Source organism: Stomoxys calcitrans, chromosome 2 (genome assembly GCF_963082655.1).
Source record: "Stomoxys calcitrans chromosome 2, idStoCalc2.1, whole genome shotgun sequence".
Classification (NCBI taxonomy): Eukaryota; Metazoa; Arthropoda; class Insecta; order Diptera; family Muscidae; genus Stomoxys; species Stomoxys calcitrans.
The window spans coordinates 184,482,154-184,497,239 of NC_081553.1; the positions used below are offsets into that span (position 1 = coordinate 184,482,154).

Below are 15,086 nucleotides of genomic sequence, written 5' to 3' on the forward strand. Positions count from 1 at the left end.
CATAAAAACCCATTTAAAACTAAAAAAAAATACATACATATAGGCATAATTTAAAAATTTAGTAAAAACTGAACAGAAACAAAGTTTCCCCTCATTTTTTGTTCCCTCGTGTTCGTGGGTGTTTTTTTTTTTTTCTTCTTTTTTTTACATTTCTTTTAGGGCTACAAACTAAGAACGAAAAAAAAACAAACACAAAACATAAAAAATACTAATAAAATTAAATTTTGCAATTCGAGCATAAAATAAAATAAAAATTATAATAATCATCATAAAAATAAAAAAAAAGAGAATACTCGCTGTAGTATGACAATAAAAACAAAATTGTGTTACACTTAAAAATAAAACTAAAACAGATAGGCATTTGAACATGAAGACAAGCAGCACATCAAGGAAGGAAGATGAAGTAATAAATTTCGTACTGCTGGCTAAACAAAGGGAAAATATACACAAACGAAAAGTGATGGGAAATGCGAAAAAAAAAACTAAAAAGAAAAATAAAAATAAAAACATGAAAAGCAATGATGAAAAGAGGACATCGTAGAAGGACAGCCCAGAAGGATGTAAGGCAAATCCGGAAGAAGTCATTTACATTTCCGGCCTGCTTTGGCGCGCGCTTTTGTTTTCTCTCTCCCTCTCTCTCACACTCTATCTCTTTCACTCGGAATCGTTCAGAGTCCTTTTCACAAAACGACAAATTTGAATAATTGATACAAAATGAAAAACGCCAAAGCATAAATCACACACAACGTTGTATAGTGCAGGATTTTTAAGCTGCAAAGAAACAACAAAACGTAAAGATAAAGAAAGGCGCATTAACAATGGGGGGGGGGGGGGATGACAAAGCAGGCATCAGCGGGCAACGAGCTGCTAGGAATGTCTTTAAATTATGAAAACAATAAAGGACATTGGGAGAAAAAAAAAACACTGCGATGATGACGGCGACGCATATCAATAACAACGACAAAGGCTCGGTGGCGGTGACTATGGCTATGGCTCCATTCCTAGTGACAATGATGACAATCACTGCCATCATCATCATCATCATCATCGACAATGGAAATGATAGCTTTTCCGCCAACCTCACCCCCACTCAATGCCTGGGCGATTATTATTGCCACCATCAGTGACAAGGCTCGTTCTCTTGTGGAGTCCTGGCTGATGCCTCCTGATTTCAAACAGATTTGGCTACCTACCGTTCGTGTCGCTTCACCGACTCGGGCACGGTGCTGGGCTCATCCTTCACCACATAGGACCGCAGGCCCCACAAGCTGATGCGAAACAGTTCAGTCCAATCTATCGGCCGCATATCGAACGCAAACAATTGCTTATCCTTCGCATCCAATTTGTCCCAGAGTGCTCGCACATTGCTGTTGTCAAATATGAATTCGTTCGACGAGAAATATTCCATCACCGAGCAAAATTTGTGGATTTTGCGATAAATTTTCAACATTCTGTTTGCATGGAAAGGGAAAGAGCAAAAAAACAAAACAAATGAAACAATGCAAAAATCAGGAAAAACGAAATATAACACCAAGAAAAACCTTAGCGTTAGAGACACGGCGATGATGATAATGGCAATGGTGACACCACAAGAGATGTATACAGATTCAGAAGGATGCCACACCAAAAAAAAAAAAACAAAAAAAAAACAAAACCCTCACCTAAACAAAGCACAATCAGCCGCGAAAAACCAAATATTTGCTTAAAAACATGGTGAAAAGGCATCGGACACAACACGCAAAACCCCAAAAACTTTCGTACATACCTATAGCATGCCGTAGAAATCTTTCATATATCCGCTGAATGGGAAAGCATGGGGCAGATAAAATTTCCTCAAAACTATCAGCATTTGTGATTGCTGCAATTTCATGTGCTTTGTAGGGTTAGAACGATTGACAAAGACACTATGCAAGAGAGAATTTCATATAGAACCATATGTCTTAAAAATATTCTTGCCCAATGACTTGGTTATAGTTTCGGCGAGTGGACCAAAGTCCTTCAAGGACTTCAAGTCAAGGGCTGCCAACTCCAAGCTAGATTAGGTTAGAGTGGCTCCCCATCCTTCCCTCCCCATTCTATGGGAGAGGTTTTAAAATGGTGGAATTAGAAACTTAGATGGGATTTGGGGCCCTGGCAGCCGAATTGGCAAAGTTTTTGTCAGTGCGGGAGTCGTGGGTTCGATTTCCAACACAGGTTTTGGTCTTTCGCTACTATGATAACACAATGGACTTAAAATTGTCTAAGTGAGTCTATAATCCTTTACAGACTCACTTAGACAATTTTAAGTATCATAGTAGCGAAAGACGAACGCCTGTGTTGGAAATCGAACCCATGACCCCCGCACTGACAAAAACTCCGCCAATTCGGCTGCCGGGGCGCCAAATCCGAGCTAAGTTTCTATTTCCACCTTTTTAGACTCTCCCCCATAGGATGGGGAAAAGGCGTTAAGTTTGGCCGGACCGAACTTTGGATACCCACCACCTCGGGTATATATGTAAACCACCTTTCATCAAAATCCGGTGAAAAATGCATGCCTTATGCCCCATAGCAGCTATGGGTTGCCCAAAAAGTAATTGCGGATTTTTTAAAAGAAAGTAAATGCATTTTTAATAAAACTTAGAATGAACTTTAATCAAATATACATTTTTTACACTTTTTTTCTAAAGCAAACTAAAAGTAACAGCTGATAACTGACAGAAGAAAGAATGCAATTACAGAGTAACAAGCTGTGAAAAAATTTGTCAACACCGACTATATGAAAAATCCGCAATTACTTTTTGGGCAACCCAATATATCGAAATATGTTCCGATTTTGACCAAATACTAATAAGTACAAGTCATTGTTCAATTGTGTATAACAAAATATTGGTCTATTTAGTAGCTATATCTAAAAATAAACCCATATGAACCATATACGATATGGATGTCGAAAAGCCTAATATAAGTCACTGTGTCAAATTTCAGTGAAATTGGATTATAAATGCGACTTTTATGGGGCCAAAACTTTAAATCGATATATCGGTCTATATGGCATCTATATCTAAATCTGGACTGATTTGGGCCAAGTTGCAGAAAAGTTTCGAAGAGCCTTACACAACTCACTGTATCAAATTTCGGCGAAGTCGGACAATAAATGCGCCTTTTATGGCCCCAAAACCTTAAATCGAGAGATCGGTCTATATGGCAGCTATATCCAAATCTTGCTCGATCTAGGCCATATTGAAGAAGAATGTTGAAGGGCCAAAAACAACTCACTGTCCCAAATTTCGGCAAAATCGGACAATAAATGCGTCTTTTTTAGGCCCAAAACCTTAAATTGAGAGATCGGTCTACATGGTAGCTATATCCAAATCTAGACCAATCTGGGTCAAATTGTAGAGTAATGTTGAAGGGCCTAAAATAGCTCGCTGTCCCAAATTTCGGCGACATCGGACAATAAATGCGTCTTTTATGGGCCCAAGACCTTAAATCGAGAGTTCGGTCTATATGGCAGCTATATCCATATCTGGACCAAATTGAAGAAAGATGGCGAAGGATCTTAAACAACTCACTCACCCAAATTTCGGCGAAATTGGAAAATAAATGCGCCTTTTATGGGCACAAAACTTTAAATCGAGAGATCGGTCTATATGGCAGCTATATCCAAATCTGAACCGATCAGGACTAAATTGAAGAAATATGACGAAAGGCCTAACACAACTCACTGTCGCAAATTTCAGCAAAATCGGATAATAAATGTGGCTTTTATGGACTTAAGACCCTAAATCGGCGGATCGGTCTATATGGCAGCTATATCCAAATCTGGTCCGATCTGTGCCATATTGCAGAAGTATATCAAGGGGCTTAACTTAACTCGCTGACCCAAATTTCGGTAACATCGGACAATAAATGCGCCTTTTATGGGCTCAAGACCTTAAATCGGAGGATCGGTCTATATGGCAGCTATATCCAAATCCGAACCGATCTGGGCCAAATTGATAAAGAATGTCGAAGGGCCTAACTCAACGCACTGTTCCAAATTTCGGCAAAATCGGATAATAAATGTGGCTTTTATGGGCCTAAGACCCTAAATCGAAGGATCGGTCTGTATGGCAGCTATATCCAAATCTGAACCGATCAGGACTAAATTGAGGAAAGATGTCGAAGGGGCTAACACAACTCACTGTCCCAAATTTCGGCGAAATTGGAAAATAAATACGCCTTTTATGGGCTCAAAACCTTAAATCGAGAGATCGGTCTATATGGCAGCTATATCCAAATTTGGACCGATCTGGGCCATATTGCAGAAGTATGGCGAGGGGCTTTACACAACTCACTGTGCCAAATTTCAGCAAAATCGGGTAATAAATGTGGCTTTTATGGGCCTAAGACCCTAAATCGAAGGATCGGTCTATATGGCAGCTATATCCAAATCTGAACCAATCTCAGCCAAATTAAGGAAGAATGTCAAAGGACCTAACACTACTCACTGTCTCAAATTTCAGCAAAATCGGATAATAAATGTGGCTTTTATGGGCCTAAAACCTTAAATCGGAGGATCGGTCTATATGGCAGCTATATCCAAATCTGAACCCATCTGAGCCAAATTGACGAATAATGTCGATGGGCCTAACACAACTCACTGTCCCAAATTTCAGCAAAATCGGATAATAAATGTGAACATAAATCGGAGGATCGGTCTATATGGCAGCTATATCCAAATCTGAACCGATCTGGGCCAAATTGATAAATAATGTCGAAGGGCCATACGCAACTCACTGTCCCAATGTTCAGGAAAATCGGATGATATATGTGGCTTTTATAGGCCTAAGACCCTAAATCGGCGGATCGTTCTATATAGGGGCAATATCAAGATATAGTCCGATATAGCCCATCTTCAAACTTAACCTGCTTATGGATAAAAAAAAGAATCTGTGCAAAGTTTCAGCTCAATATCTCTATTTTTAAAGACTGTAGCCTGATTTCATCAAACAGACGGCCAGACGGACGGACATGACTAGATCGTCTAAGATTTTTACGACGATCAAGAATATATACACTTTATAGGGTCGAAAATGGTGTTTCGATCGGAATGACAAAAAGAATATACCCCCATCCTTCGGTGGTGGGTATAAAAATGGAGTACCCCAAGGTGGGCTGATACTTCTTACACTGGTTAACCTCCAGCAATTCTCTGCGGTTAGATGAACATCCATCTCATGAATATTGAACCTAACTTCACATCAAAAAACTTCGCCACATTGTTGGCAGTCGGTATTGTGACGCCTTTGCTTTTTACAGCACCGACTACCAGTTACTTCCAAAATAGTGGGTGTCTTAAACAGTCTTTACGCGTTCTCCGTCCAAAATTTCACTGCTATTCATTCTCATCGAACATTGGGATCGCATTTTCAGCGAAGAAGATTGGGCGGCGTAAACTGTGCTTAACAACGGTGAGACCTTGGCCTTCACTACGGTTTCAAGATAGATTGTGATGGGGGTTTGCTGATGCACTGGATATTGTCATGCCAATGGTTCTGCCGGAAGGATAGGCGGTTATCCTCCAATCAAGGTGAACTTGGAAACGTTTATCTGAGCAATCCCTCGAATATATCGATCCTCCGCGCAGACATTTATGTTTGGACACGCGAGGTTGCTGGTTGCCCCACAAATAGAGCGGACTCTTGCTTAGTTGTGGACCAACACTCCTAACGGGACATAGAGGCGTATTGAATATGCGTTTCCTATTATCTTCTCTTTCATTCTCTTAAGTCTCTAGATCTTATCTAGAAGCACCTATCTTCTTCCTTTATACTTCCGTTCAGTGGGGTATCACAATGAGCCAAAACGAGCATTCAGGTAAAATCTCATATAGAAAAATCAATTTGTGTTTGTTTGTGAGTTTGTTTGTGTGTTCCTTATAGTCTTAGAAACGGCTGATTTTCTTGAAATTTTCACTTACGGTGTACAATGATACCGAGGTGAAAATAGGGTACTACATTCTTTGATATCTGAAAGGGGAGCGGACCCTCCCCCTTACCCTAATTTTCACAAACGCCAGATCACGAAGATGGGTGGTGCGATTTAAGCGAAATTTAGTGTGCTCTCTTATAGCAACCTATAAACAAAAATTTGGTATCCAAATTTCGGAAGGGGTACCTAGGAGGAGTGGGGGGGGGGGGGGGGGGCGCCCCACCCAAAAACCTACCAAATATATATATATACATCAATCACGACAATATGGGACTCAAATGAAAGGTATTTAATATTAGAAAATGTATCTGACATCCAATTGTCGGACCAAGTGTTTGAGGAACCACCCCAACCCCCAAAACATCCCTAAATCGGACATATTTACCGACCATGGCAATATGGAACTCAAATGAAAGCTATTTGCGAGTTCAATACGAATCTGATACCCAATCGTTGGACCAAGTGTTTGGGGAACCACCCTAACCCCCAAAACACCCCGAAATCGGACATATTTACCGACCATAGCAATCTTGGACTCAAATGAAAGATATTTGCGTGTAAAATACGAATCTGATATCCAAATTTGGGACAAAGTTTCTGGGGGTCCACCCCTTCCCCAAAACACCCCCCAAACAGGGCTTATTTACTGACCATGGCAATATGGGGCTTAAATGGAAGGTATTTGAGTGTAGAGTACGAATCTGATATCCAGATGTGGGACCAAGTATTTGGTACCATCCCCGAGAACATCCCCCAAAGAAGACAAATTTACGACCATAACAATATGGGGCTCAAATGAAAGGTCTTTTAAAGTAAAGTGCGAATCTGATATCAATGTTCGGGAAAAGTGTCTATGGGGCCACCCCAACCTCATAACACCACCCAAATAGGAAGTATTTGCTAAACATTGCAATATGAGGCTCAAATAAGAGGTATTTTCTGATATATATTTTCAAAGCCAAGTCACTGAGTGACCGCCCCATCCCCCAAAACACCCCCCAAACCGGTCATGTTGGCTGACTATGGAAAAAGGGAGCCAAAATGAAGGATATTTGGGAGTAGACCATGAATCTGACAACAACATTCGGGACCAACTGTCTAGGGGACGTCCCACCACCATAACAACCTCCAAGTGGGACGTATTTGCCCACCAAGACAATTTGGGTCTTCAAGACAGTGGAGCTCGATATTCATAGTTTTTAGGGCCCATACCCCAAACCGGACATATTTGCTGACTATAGCAATAAGGGACTCAAATGAAAGGTATCTGAGTTTAGAAAACGAATTTGGTATCCAATTTTCAGGGCTAAGTGTTCGGGAAACCACCCCACTCTCCAAAACACCACTTAATTGGGCATATTTACCGACCACGTCGATGTGGGGCTCAAATGAAAGGGGCTCAAATGAAATGAAAGGCATATTTACCGACCACGTCAATGTGGGGCTCAAATGAAAGGTATAAAGAAGAAGAAGACGTAAATGATAACCGCTTTCGGGACCAATTTGCCGGGGGTTACCCCTTCCCCAAAACACTCCACAAACAGGATTTTTTTAATGACCATCGCAGTATGGGGTTCAGATAAAGGTATTTGGGAGTAGAATACGAATCTGATATCCAAATGTGGGCCCATGTATTTGCGGCACCGCCCCTTTCCCAAAACATACCCCCAAGGATTAAAATTTTGGGGTTAAGTATTTGAGGACGCCTCATCTCATAAACTCACCTTAAACCAATGGCAATATGGGGTTTAAATACATGGTATTCGAGAGAAGAGCACGATGTTGATATTTTTTTCAGGTCCAAGTGTCTAGGGGACCACATCACACCCCTAAATCGGACATCCTGGCAATATTAGGCTGAAATAAAGACTTTTAACAATGGAGTGGTGTTCAGCTAGTATCCAATATAAATCATGAATCAGATATTTTGTTCCAAATTTCAGGACAATTGAGCTACAGAAGTTAACTCAGTTGATAGATCTTTGTGGTCATTCTAAGAATTCAGCCGTTTTCCCCAAGAAAAACCCATCTGTGCAAAATTTTACCCTAACGTAAGTTTGAAGGACTGACCGAAGGACAAACCCATGAATCCTTGGCATTTATACCCCCCTAGCTCTTGCTAGTCTCTATAAACATTTTAGAAATCTGCCTTTAATACATGCAACACCTTTATGAGTAGTCCTTGCTTCCAGTCGACTATAACCAATGCCACACTACCCATCATATTGACAAATCAAAGTTAGCGATCATTGGATAAACGCCCAATATGATGAAGATGGAGGCCAGGCATGGAGGTTAAGCCCAGCAAAAAAAAGGGTTAATCAAAATTCATTGGAAAATTGAACGGTTGGCTGAATGTGAATGTTGCTGTTTGAGTTTTTGATCGGTTGTGCCGGTGTTAAGGCGCCTTGCGACACCGTGCGCTTTGTTTTGTCGGTGGTTGTTTTACGGTTTTTGCTTTGATTTACATTTGGGCTTTGCGACGACTACCTGGCTGGCTATTCATTGTTTGGGGCTTTCACGCGGCAAAGCCTAGGGATGGGTAGGGGGCCGTTCTGGCCGTTTGGCCAAATATTTACTTAATATTCACACTTTACCTGGGTTTTTTGCCAATAACCAACATTAACATATCCATAAATAAGGCGGGTAATGTGTGATACAAAAAGGAGAGCAGGGCGAATTGCCATTTGACGCTGACAATGGTGAAGCAAGGATACCATATTGATTTACGCAATGGCAGTTTGCGGCCATACTCGATGGCATATTCCATGAACTCACGCCAACTGGAGATGTTTTCCGAATCCGGCACATAATTGTAAATGGGTGGTGTATCGTAACTGCAAACAAACAAACAAAACAAAAAAAGAAAAGAAAAGCGAAAAACTTAAGATAAGTAAATCCTTTAAAATCAAATGGGATTTTTTATATGGCCGGGTAAGTATCTGCAAGGAATGGAATTCATGGAAGACTTACGTGTTGCGTGCTATATCCCAGGCACTGGTCAACAGGGCATTAACACACAGATCGACAGGTACCATATGGGCTTTATTTTCCACTTTGCCACTGAAGATGCGCATCACTCCAGAGCCCACACCGACAATGATGCCACAGGGCCCATACATGTTATCGATCCACCCAGAGACAGGCTCACGATATGTGGTGACAACTATTGCACAGCATGGAAATACAAGGATAATGAATTACTTAAAAATGAGTCCACCTTTCATCTCTTACCTATGCCCGGACGAAATATGGTCACCGGCAAATTTCCACCATATGTCTGTATTATATCCTCAGCCAATACTTTGGTAAATGCATAAGTATTGGGGAAATCCTTAACAATTGTTGGTGTCAATGTATTCAGTGTCTGCTCATCCAGACATTCACCCAATTGCAAAGCCTTATCACCGGATAGGGAACAGCTATAGTATTTCTCCTGAATGTGTTTACGATTGCAATGGGCAAATGCTGTGGACACATGGACCACTGCCTTAAGATGGACAATTTCACGGGCCAATCTTAAGATTTCTTTGGTTCCATTGACATTGATGCCAATGGCGACTTTAAGTTTCTCATCAAAGCGTACTGTGGCTGCACCATGAATAATTATGTTAACCTGCTCTCGCAGTAATTCACGATCCTCCTCAGAGATGCCTAGGCTGGGCAGCGACACATCACCACTGATGACTGTGATTTTGTCACGGTAATTGGGAGAGAATTTTTTTAGTTTCTCAAAGACCTGTGGAAGGGAACAGAATTAAAACGTTCAAAAATTGTAACAAAATAAGAAAAAAACAAGTAAAAGCGTGCTAAGTTCGGCCGGGCCGAATTTTATATACCCTCCACCATGGATCGCATTTGTCGAGTTCTTTTCCCGGCATCTTTTTTAGGCAAAACAGGATATTAGAAAAGATTTGCTCTGCTATTAGAGCGATATCAAGATATGGTTCGGTTTGGACCACAATTAAATTATATGTTGGAGACCTGTGTAAAATGTCAGCCAATTCGAATAAGAATTGCGCCTTTTGGGGGCTCAAGAAGTAAATTAGAGAGATCGATTTATATGGAAGCTGTATCGGGCTATAGACCGATTCAGACGATAGTAAACACGTATGTTGATGGTCATGAGAGAATTTGTCTAACAAAATTTCAGAAAAATCGGATAATAATTGCAACCTCTACAGGCTCAAGAAATCAAGATCCAAGATCGGTTTATATGACAGCTATATCAGGTTACGAACCGATTTGAACCATACTGGGCACAGTTGTTGGATATCATAACAAAACACGTCGTGCCAAAATTCATTCAAATCGGATAAGAATTGCGCCCTCTAGAGGCTCAAGAAGTCAAGACCCAAAATCGGTTTATATGACAGCTATATCAGGTTATGGACCGATTTGAACCATTCTTAGCACAGTTGTTGGATATCATGACAAAACACGTCGTGCGAAATTTCATTCCAGTCGGGTAAGAATTGCGCCCGCTAGAGGCTCAAGAAGTCAAGACCCAAGATCGGTTTCTATGACAGCTATATCAGGTTATGGATCGATTTGCACCATACTTGGCACAGTTGTTGGATATCATAACAAAACACGTCGTGCAAAATTTCATTCCAATCGGATAAGAATTGCGCACTCTAGAGGCTCAAGAAATCTAGACCCAAGATCGGTTTATATGGCAGCTTATCAAAACATGGACCGATATGGCCCATTTACAATACCAACCGACCTACACTAATAGAAAGTATTTGTGCAAAATTTCAAGCGGCTAGCTTTACTCCTTCGGAAGTTAGCATTCTTTCGACAGACAGACGGACGGACGGACAGACGGACGGACGGACATGGCTAGATTGACATGAAATGTCACGACGATCAAGAATATATATACTTTATGGGGTCTCAGACGAATATTTCGAGTAGTTACAAACAGAATGACGAAATTAGTATACCCCCTGTCTTATGGTGGAGGGTATAACAAGCTCTATGCCCAGTATCTCTTTATAGGCTAAAAAAGGATAATGTATAAGAATTTCTATGCTATTGGAGCTGTATCAGGTTATGAACCGATTAGCACCATATGGATGTCGTTGACCATTGTAGAAGTCATTGTGCAAAATTTCTGAGAAATCGGATGAGAATTGCATCCACTAGAGGCTCAAGAAGATAAGATTCAAGTTCGGTTTATGTATCAGCTATGTCCAAACATGGATCGATATGACCTATGTGCAATCCCAGTCGACCTACACTAATAGGACGTTTTTGTGCAAAATTTCAAGCGCCTAGTTTTATTGAGAGCATGACTAAATCGACTTTCGATGTAAAAACGATCAAGAATATATACAGTGTTACACATAACCCTACATACCTTTTCGTAACATAATGAGGTTATGATGTAACCCAATAAATTTCAACTAATTATAACACTAATGACCATGGTTGGCAATTTTAGCAACATTCGATATTTGACAAAAAAAAAAAACCTTTTCGTACAAATATTTTGTTTGTAAAACGTGTTTTTTGGTGAGGTATGTAGATTTTTCTGTGCCACTATATATACTTGGTTTGGTCTTAGATCAATACTTCGATGTGTAACAAACGGAATGACTAAATTAATACACCCCCATCCCATGGTGGAGGTAATAAAAAGGGGGTGAGGTCTATATGCCATGCCACTATAGATACACGGATAAAAATTATTTAAAAAAACAACAACTTTGGTCGAAAAAACGACGACGAAATTTGTTAATTTTCCTGCAACAATTTTTTTTTTGAATCTCAGCGACCGAAAGTACAAATTTGTTGTTGAAAGGCATTCTTTGCACGGGAACATATAACAACAACAATATATCTATAAGCTAGATAAACAACTAAAAAGGCGTGACGTTCGGCCGGGCCGAACTTTGGATACCCTCAACCTCGAGTATATATATAAAACACCATTCGTCAAAATCCGGTGAAATTGCATAATTTGTGCTCCTATAGCAGCTTTATCAAAATAGGGCCCGATTTGGACCAAATTCGACATGGAAATTGAGTGGTCTAATAAGTACAAGTCATCGTTCAATTTTGGTTCGATATTGGCCTTTATGGCAGCTATATTCAAATATAGACTGATCTGAACCATATATTACAGGGATATCGAAAAGCCTAACATAATTCATTGTGTCAAATTTTTAGAGAAATCGGATAATAAATGCGCATTTTATGGGGGACTTTAAATCGAGAGATCGGACTATATGGCAGTTACAGCCAAATCTGGACCGATCTGGACCACCTTTAAGAAGGATATCGATTGGCCTAACACAACTCACTGTGCCCAATTTCAGCGAAATCGGAGAATAAATGCGCCTTTTATAGGTCCAAGACCTTAAATCGAGAGATCGGTCTATATGGCTGCTATATCCAAATCTGAATCAAACGTCGAAAAGCCGTACAGACGGATAGACATGGGTAGATCGACTTAAAATATCTCAGACGCATATTTCGAGGTGTTACAAACAGAATGACGAAATAAGTATATCCCCATCCTAGGCCACCGTAGCGCAGAGAATAGCATGTCCACCTATGACGCTGAACGCCTGGGTTCGAATCCTGAAGAGACCATCAGAAAAAATTTACAGAGGTGGTTTTTCCCTCCCAATGCTGGCAATATTTGTGAGGTACTATGTCATGTAAAACTGCTCTTTAAAGAGGTGTTGCGGCACGCCGTTCGGACTCGGCTATAAAAAGGAGGCCTATTATCATTGAGCTTAAATTTTAAATCGGACTGCACTCATTGATATGTGAGAAGTTTGCCCCTGTTCCTTAGTGGAATGTTCATGGGCAAAATTTGCATTAGCATTTTAAGCTCGCGGTACTATGTTTCCTGTTATGACCTCCTTCTTACTTCCTTTCATTAATAGTCTCGTCCTCTCGGATCACCCCGTAGGATTTTCGCCGTCCTACTGTTTCGCTATTCCGACTGTTTCGCTGTTTGTGGGCGTTTGTTGCCCACGACCTTAAATCGGACTGCGTCAATCCGAAAGGTTTGGGGTTATTCAAGTTTATCGACGGCAGTTCTCTGGCCTTCACTGCCAAATCGTCTGCCATTTCTTTCCCCTTTGCTCCGTTATGGCCCGGCACCCAAATGATGCAGATTTTGCCATTCTCAGAGAAGACGTTAATCTCCTTCTTACACTCCAAGACGGTTCGTGACCTTACCCTCCTGGTTGTCATTGCCTTTATAGCCATTTTACTGTCCGTAAAGATGTTCACATTCGACGTCCTCGAGTTAATACCACACCCCCTCACATTTGCCTTGACCGCCCGGATCACCGCCTGTCGGACCGTTTTATGGCCAGGCAGTCTAAAACAGATATCAGTCCCTGGGTTCTCAATTTAGACTCACAGGTCCACTCTGTCCCATATCTTTGATCCATCCGTGAAACATGACCTTCCAGACGGCAATGGGAGTTTAAATTTCAGCATCTTATTATCGTCCATGTGTGCGTCATCATCCATTTCTTGCCCCCAAACTTGATAGTCTTTTCCTTATCTTTCAACAAATTTTTGCTTTTGGTTAAATTTCGATAAATTCTTGTGTATAGGAAAGGTTTCATTTCAAAAATTTTTTTGATCCTTAGTCTTAGTGACTTAAACGTTCTCATTTGACTCCTTAACACCTTGAAATAAGATCCACAATTAATTCTCAATAAAATTTTCCAAAACTACCTAGGGTCAATTGTATGAGACATTTAACCTCCACAAAAAAAAAATTTTATTACAAACACTTACCGGTTCATTGAAAATGTCATCCAAGCGGGTCTGCACATCTTTGCCCTTTTTGGTGCGTATCAGCAAAAAGATTTGTCCCACATCGGTAACGCGTAATAATTTTTCAATTATAACTGCAAAATGTTATCAATTAAAACATTAAATCTCAAAACGTATTGCTTGGTCCCAACAATCTTGGGTTCAGAGTACCTTACCACACCCGCCAACATTCTCTCTCAAACCCAGACCTTAACACCCCTTGGCACAAATATTCACACTTATGTCCAACATATTTCCAACATAAATCTGGGGTGTTTTTTTTTTTTCTTCTTTTTTTTCTTAAGAGTTTTGGGTGTTTGTGTAGGCAGAGGGTTGTGTGTGTCTTGGTACAGTGAGAATAACAGCGAAAGAATGTGGAAGGGTTCAATTTGATAAGGGGTAGAACTTACTTTTACCAAAGAATCCTGTGCCTCCAGTCAGAAATATGCCTTTATCCTTGTAGAACATTTGCATGGGTGTTTCTAAAATGTAGGTGGAACAAAAATGAAAGGAGATGAAAAAAAAATTAAAGAAAACAAGGGGGGAAAAAACAAAATCAGAAAAATGCCATTAAAATAAGATTTATTTATGGGAAGTCAATATGACCAACAAAAACCGGCGAAATATGGGAAAACGTTAAAATATTCACAAAATGTAACCCTTCTCAGACACCGGCGATATCATAGGGCAACGTAACTACCAAGATGGGACAGTGGGATGAAAGCACAACAAAAAAAAGTTAAGTTTAAGTCTGGCAGTCTGCCATCAGACTCACTTAGACGTTTTCATCCATTGAGTGATACCACAGAAACAGAAGAAGGAAGATGCCTTCCAGTTCCCACCGTTCAAACATCCAGATCGCTTTGAAAAGCCCAACAACTTACTAATGTTCATATCCGCCAAAATCAGACAGGTTCTCAAAGAAATGAGAACCTAAAGAGGAACTCTTTATGACTGCCAGTGTGTCCCCATAGCTTCTGCAGAAGTCGTTACTGGCAACCTTCAGTCTGTCAGCATGTTTTCCGATTAGACAGTGACCTGTCATGACGGACACAATGACTGAGATGTCTGTTCTAGCCAGTGACAGCAAAGCGATAGACTTGTGATACCATAGGAACAGAAATAGGAAGATGCCTTCCAGTTCCCACTGTTCAAACATCCAAATCGCTTTAAAAAGCCCAACAACTTACTAATGTTCACATCCGCTAAATCAGACAGGTTCTCTAAGAAATGAGAACCTAAATTGGAACCCCTTCTGACTGCCAGTGCGGGCACCCACGCACATAAGGTCTCTTCTTCTTCGATGTCCCCACAGCTTGTGCATATAGTCATTACTGGCCACC

General features: G+C 40.6%; 1 protein-coding gene across 1 annotated transcript in view; it reads right to left on the bottom strand.

The window, feature by feature from the left end:
- Positions 1-254: 254 nt before the first annotated feature.
- LOC106094466 (fatty acyl-CoA reductase wat) overlaps positions 255-15,086 on the bottom strand; it is a 166,229-nt gene continuing 151,397 nt past the window's right edge. The window contains exons 4-10 of the mRNA XM_059362814.1: positions 14,154-14,225; positions 13,726-13,838; positions 9,187-9,691; positions 8,926-9,118; positions 8,550-8,789; positions 1,194-1,451; positions 255-771 (exon numbers count right to left, since the gene is read on the bottom strand). Coding sequence (XP_059218797.1) covers positions 681-771; positions 1,194-1,451; positions 8,550-8,789; positions 8,926-9,118; positions 9,187-9,691; positions 13,726-13,838; positions 14,154-14,225 — 1,472 coding nt within the window. The 3' untranslated portion in view covers positions 255-680. The remainder of the gene's footprint in view (positions 772-1,193; positions 1,452-8,549; positions 8,790-8,925; positions 9,119-9,186; positions 9,692-13,725; positions 13,839-14,153; positions 14,226-15,086) is intronic.